Source organism: Silurus aristotelis (genome assembly GCF_946808225.1).
Source record: "Silurus aristotelis genome assembly, chromosome: 4".
NCBI classification, from domain to species: Eukaryota; Metazoa; Chordata; class Actinopteri; order Siluriformes; family Siluridae; genus Silurus; species Silurus aristotelis.
The window spans coordinates 14,117,586-14,124,565 of NC_139577.1; the positions used below are offsets into that span (position 1 = coordinate 14,117,586).

Sequence of the window (6,980 nt, forward strand, 5' to 3'; positions counted from 1 at the left end):
TGCTCGAGAAGAAACACACACACTTACACTCAAGCTTTTGCGATAACTTGCAATGAGTCTGTTACAGCACCGTGAAGGCATTTTGGTCCACTTATCTATGCAGAATTGTTGTAATTCAGCCGCTTTCGAGCATGAACCGCCTTTTTCATGCCACAGCATCTCAATAGGATTCAGGTCAGGACTTTGACTACGCCACTCCAAAGTCTTCATTTAGTTTTTCATCAGCCATTCAGAGGTGGACTTGCTGGTGTGTTTTGGATCATTGTCCTGCTGCAGAACCCAAGTTCGCTTCAGCTTGAGGTCATGAACAGATGGCTGGACATTCTCCTTCAGGATTTTTTGATAAACAGCAGAATTCATGGTTCCATTGATCACAGCAAGTTTTCCAGGTCCTAAAGCAGCAAAACAGCCCCAGACCATCACACTACCACCACCATATTTTACTGTTGGTATGATGTTCTTTTTCTGAAATGCGGTGTTACTTTTACACCAGACGTAATGGGACACACACCTTCCAAAAAGTTTAACTTTTGTCTCGTTAGTCCACAGAGTATTTTCCCAAAAGTCTTGGGGATCATCAAGATGTTTTCTGCTAAAACTTAGACTAGCCTTTATGTTCTTTTACCTCAGCAGCGGTTTTTGTCCTGGAAATTTTTTGCCCCGTCTCTTTCTTATGGTGGAGTCATGAACACTGACCTTAACTGAGGCAAGTAAAGCCTGCAGTTCTTTGGATGTTGTTTTGGGGTCTTTTGTGACCTCTTCGATGAGCATCGCTTTGCTCTTGGGGTAATTTTAGTCGTCTGGTCACTCCTGGGAAGCTTCTCCACTGTTCCATGTTTTTGCCATTTGTGAATAATCACTGTGGTTCACTGGAGTCCCAAAGCTTAAGAAATGGCTTTATACATTTTTCCAGACTGATAGATCTCAATTACTTTCTTTCTCATTTCTCATTCTAAATGGCTTCGGATCTCTGCATGATGTCTAGTTTTTGAGGATCTTTTGGTCTACTTCACTTTCTCAGGCAGGTCCTATGTAAAAGATTTCTTGATTGTGAACAGGTGTGGCAGTAATAAGGCCTGGCTGTGGCTGGAGAAATTTAACTCGGGTGTGATAAACCACAGTTTTAACAGGGGGGCAAACACTTTTTCACACGGGGCCATGTAGTTGCGGATTTTGTTTTCCCTCACTAATAAAAACCTTCATTTAAAAACTACATGGTGTGTTCACTTGTGCTATCTTTTACTTTCTTTCGGCTTCTCCCATTAGGGGTCGCCACAGCGGATCATCCGTGATCTGCATGTTTGATTTGGCACATGTTTTTACGCTGGATGCCCTTCCTAATGCAACCCTCCCCATTTATCCGGGCTTGGGACCGACACTAAGAGTGCACTGGCTTGTGCAACCCTAATGGTTGGGTTACTTGTGTTATCTTTTACTAATATTTAAATTAGTTTGATGATCTGAAACATTAAAGTGTGACAAAATAAGATATCAGAAAGGGGGCAAACACTTTTTTTTTTTACACCACTGTAGTGTCTGCTTTGACTGACTATAGAATATGGATGGCGTTAAGAGAATGACTCTGGCTCAGTTCTTGTCTGACTAAATGATATCAGTTTGCAGATATAAATGGTGAGTTCTCTACATTTACTGAGGTAAAGTTTGGTGTTTTGCAAAGATCTGTCTTAAGCCCAATGTTTTTATATATGCTACCACTGGGTAAAATTATTTGGAAACATGTTATTAGCTATCATTGTTATACTGATAATACGAAGTGATAATATGAAGTTGTATGTTTCAGCAATGCCAGATAATAATATTAAGAAATGTGTAAAGTACATCAGAGAGTGCTTTCTAACCTCCTTCTGCTCAATTCCGATAAGATTAATTTTCCTAAGACTACATACAGCTAAAAGTAGGCTTTGTGATAACAAATTATTTCTGGATGGTATTTCTGTCTAATAGATAATATAGGTAAATATACTAGGATAGCCCTCTTTCTTCTCAGAAATATTGCTAAAATAAATATTATAAGTTATTACATGATGCACAAAAAAATAGTTTATGCTTGTTACATATAGGTTGGACTGTTGTAACACCTTACTGTCTGGATGCTCAAGTAAGTGCATAAATAAGCTCCAGTTAGTCCAGAATGCAGCAGCAAGCATATACAAGCGCTGTCCATTCACTGTACATTGGCTCCCAATAAAATTTCACATTGATTATAGAATTTACTGCATATTGTCAATTTTATAAAATTATTATAAAATTATAAAATGATAAGATTATAAAATGTACTGCATATAATCAAACTGCATATCCTGCTTAATGCTGAAGTATTAAGCACTGAATGCTATCGCTCTGCACTACCTGAGTGACCTTTTGGTTAAAAATATGATCCACCATGACTTCTTAAATCAAAAAAGTTCTATTTATTGATACCTTAAATATTGAAGACTACAGGTGGGAGGACCGAGCTTTTTATTTTTTATTTTTTAATTCTTAAATTTTTTACAAAGTCCCAAAATTATGGATCGGTTTTCTATTTAGTGTTTAGGTCTCAGACACAGTTGCAGCCTTAAGTTAAGCCTTTGGTGAATAGGTTTTTCTTAGGTAAAGGTGCAGACCTAAAGGGATCATGGAGTGTTTTAGTGAACTAGGATGTTTGCATGCTCTTGTCTCCCCCACTCAGGTGTTCACTCAAGTTTGAAGACAGTGGTGTGGCAGGTCGTCTCATATCCCAGAGATCCATCGTGCCATGTTTGCCTTTTAGTCATGCTGTCATAGCTAGTCCTACTGGAGTACTTACTTGCACCCTGATTATACTGTCCTTACTGTTATTTAACAATAAAGATAACATAATAATGCAGATCCTAATCCTGTCTCTTTCTTGTTTCTTGACTTGCCTGATTTATCCTTATGTCCTTACCCCTGGATGGGGGGTTGTTTCAATTAGAGACCACTCTGCTGCTGCAGATGGTTCAACATAAACAGTCTGTGGAGGGTTAAACTTAAGAACCATAAAGATAGATTTGGACTGTATTGATTATAAGTAGTTTGATACAATTGTTTAGGACTACACTTATCATTAACATTTTTGTGTTCAGTTTCAGCGAAGCTTTTGCAGATGGACAGATGGCCTCACATTTGACTCTTTGTACTTTGGTATACAGGGAAGTTCATTGCCAACTCAATAACTGCAGGTTACCCAAGACCAGTGACTGCAAAACAAGGCCAAATCATCACCCATCCGCCACCATGCTGGACAGTTGGTATGAGGTGTATGTGCTGATATGCTGCGTTTGGTGTTTGCAAATTCGGTGCTGTGCATTATGGCCAGACATGCAGTCTGAAATGTAACTCTTGATTATTATTGCTCTAGATTATTACTCTAGATTATTGCTGATGTCATTCTTCCTTGGCATTTTGTTAACACACACCTGAATGCTCCAGACTAACAAACTGCTAAAACTTACTTACTTACTAAAAACAACTTATCCTTTTATATCCTATGGAAGCAGTTTGGTAATTAGTTTTTCACACGTCTTTTCCATTTTGGCTTTATTTAGGTAAAATAATTATTCATAGCTATATGTAATCTGTTGTTGTTTATATAAGCTTGTATTTACCAAGGACCTGCTAAGGACCAGATGATTTTTATTATGTCCTGATATGTATGATGCGCAGATTAAAATATCACCATTTTTATGTATTCTGTTTATTAATACAGTAATATTTTGTCAGGCACAGACTGTTAGTATGGGGGTGTACGTTTACCGCTCTGTCAGAATCTGAAATACAGTGGAATATTCTCAGAACAGGGACATGAAAAATACCATGAAATAAAGCATTTGGGTCAAACCATTAGTAATCTTATTTTTACACATAACTCTGTGTAAGAGAAGAAAAAGTGAGAGAAGAGAAACACAACGAGGCTGAATGACCTGCTACTTTAATTCAGCAAACTTTATTTCCTGAAAAAAAAAAGTCTACATGGAATGCATTGTTGGACCAACTTCCTTATTGTGGGAAAAATATTGTAAAGATCACTTTCACCCCTAGTTCCAAAACATATCGACCTATATCAAATCTACTCAATGCATGGTAATCTGCAAATAAAAAGAAATGTAATTTAACTGTAATATTTTCTAATAAGCGCTGAATGGCACTATCACATAGAGCTAAAAGAAAGACGCATTAAAAATCAAATGAATAAGAATGTGGTCATTAGACCATATTGCTAAACATTCCAGCCGGTTTGGAAACAAAACAAAAAAGCGGCGAGAAAAAGCATGATGTCTGGAAGAGAATGTAAACATTTTCACTGGAATTAAACCCTCTTCAACCCCTGAACATGTCTCAGTACTACCTCCATCTTAAGATTACAAAAGTGTCATAAAGCAACACGCTTGTATGCACATCTAAACAAACTAAATTATAAATACAATAAATATTTGTGGGGAATAAGGACCAGCATCAGGGTGCTGGTGGGGGTGCAGGGCCTTCAGTAGTAGAGTATAGGGGCATTCTGCAGGTGAGCCAGAGGTTAAAGGTCATACAGAGGAGAGCTATTCAGGAGAAATAAGGAAAATGCCAAACAAAACACCGAGCGCTCTTTTGGGACAATGGCCTTTCTTTCGACTGGAAGAAGAAGAGCTGGATCAGTCTTGGGTACTGTAATCCAACAACAGTAAAGAAGTGCTTTATGAAATGTGTTTAAAAAAAACACCCTGCTTATATCACTGCTGTTGGGCCTGTACATTCAAAACCTCGAGCTAAACATCGACCCCTCCCTTCGGGCCAGGCACTTGAATAAAAAATGGGCCGGTCATAATACGCTTGACGGGACAGAGAAAGAGCTTTACACTCCTCAGATATGAAATCTATTTTTTTGTTTGTTTGTTTTTTAGCAGCAAGTGCATCTCCTTGTCTCGTCCTTTGTCTCTTTCTTTTTATACATTATTGCCAGTTCATGCACAACTGTCTAAGGACACCCTGAGACACAACCAAAACCTTGACTTCACAAAGCGAGAGACGATCACGTATCACTCTCCGATTGAGGAGGAAGAAAGAATCTGGACTCAGTAACATTAAGTTAAGAACAGAAAAAAGTTTGGCAGATGGAAGATTTTGGCACTTGGTACAAATATAGTGATGGCAGTATTTCACAAGTTACTTTGCGCATTAACGAAAAAGCAATCCTAAAACACACTTTCATAAAATGGTTTGACCATATAAGTTCTACTATCGTAATTGATGCCATTTGGGGTTTAACCACAAAGCATTCCTTCATATCAAAGAGAGACATACAGGACCACAGTGTATACATTCTCTGAGAAGGCTGTCCCTTCTGTAAATTATTTATTTATTTATTTTTTTGCTGTAATACTTAAAATCCCTGCATTTGTTATTTTTAGGGCAAACAATGTTAAGGTAGTTGTAAGGAAATTGTGTAAATGTATATAAAATGTTAGTTCATGGTGTTTTTTTTTTTTTTAACATTAAACTCTAACAAGTGCTGAATTCTTTACTTCTCTGAAGTCAGACAATTTCTTCTCCAGAGAAGAAAATCACGTGTGGTCCCTGTATTCTAGATATTAACACTGAGATCACAGTCAACACAATGTGGCACTCTCATTTCATCTCAGAACTCCACTTCTGGTTCATGGCATTATGCTGGTACTTATATTGCCAATAGTGTTTATACATTCTTGCCACTGTAAACAAAGAGATGGAAACATAAAAGAAAAATAAATCAGAAACAAAGCCACCAAAAAAAAAAAAAAAACCCCCACTGGATGTGAAAAACTATGCACCTCTGTGGTAAATAACTTACAAAATTAAACCCCCAAAAAAACAAACAAACAAAAAAAATTTGTTTACAGTACCAAAACCCTAGATTATAATTTTAGACCTTAAAATCATAATGTTAAGTCTATAAATAGCTTTACAAATATACATGTTAATTCAAATAAAACCTTTAGCTTGTTTTTAAGATTAAATGTTTACATGACCTCAACAATGTATGCTTATTTGCAATGCATTGCTTTTTCAACCTTTTTTTTTTTTTTTTTTTTTTTTTAAATCAATTCTTTTTCTTTTACATACACTGCTGTGGACTAGAATATGATACATATTTATATCTGTATATTTACAATAGAAAATCTAGATACATAAAAAACAAAACAAACAAAAAAAAAACAATTATATTTCCTCAAAAGCAAATCTCACATCTGGGACTGTTCTCCTTTAAAAGATTGGCATGTCAGTCACAAAGTTCTTGTGAAAAAAAGAAAGAAGTAACAACAACAAAAAATAAAACTGGCCATATGTTTGGAAGCAATGGTTTAAGTTTGATTCTCACTCAAATCAAATTTTTTCCCATCGGCGCCAAGTTGTCCAATATGGAATGACACTAGTGGGGGTGTCACTCTATTAAGTCTTTAATGTTCAGTTGTTTCTGTGTTTGATCGATAGGCACGGAATGGTTTCACCCTTCAAAATGCCAAGCGTTAAAGGAAAAATAAACTGGCAGAGTAGAAAAATAGGAATTCTCTCTCTCTATTTCTTATAATTTTTTTTAAAAGCATGAAGTTCAATGTCAGTTTTTAGACTGAAGAAGAGCATTAGGAAGATAAGACTCGTTGGCGTAGTAGCCTTGATGTCACTGAGCCTCCTGGATGTTTATTAATAGATTGAAGTGTGACCTGCCTTTGACCCCTAAGCCCTCTCCTTCCTCCTCTTCAGGGTGTTTATGTTCTCATAATGCTGGTATTATGATGGATTTCAGGGTGCTGATGTCCGTTTTCGTGTTGAAGCCGTTTACACCCGTATGAATGCTAATGCTGGAGTGTTTTCAAGTCCGTATGACGCCGTTGCTGTGGTGGTGTTTCGGGAGGCATGGCTCGTCAGGCAGGGGATCGTGAGCAAACACGGAGTCATCTCCAGAGGAGCAGGTGCTGTTGGAGTCTGGACAGGCG

The 6,980-nt window shown here is 37.2% G+C and overlaps 1 protein-coding gene across 12 annotated transcripts in view; it reads right to left on the minus strand.

Moving 5' to 3' along the window:
* Window positions 1-5,364: 5,364 nt before the first annotated feature.
* Window positions 5,365-6,980, minus strand: part of fgfr3 (fibroblast growth factor receptor 3) — a 38,884-nt gene continuing 37,268 nt past the window's right edge. For all 12 annotated transcript variants that reach the window (XM_083540237.1, XM_083540229.1, XM_083540234.1 and 9 more), the window contains exon 18: window positions 5,365-6,980. This exon is cut by the window's right edge and continues 41 nt beyond it. In XM_083540237.1, the coding sequence (XP_083396363.1) occupies window positions 6,857-6,980 (124 nt within the window). In that variant the 3' untranslated portion in view covers window positions 5,365-6,856.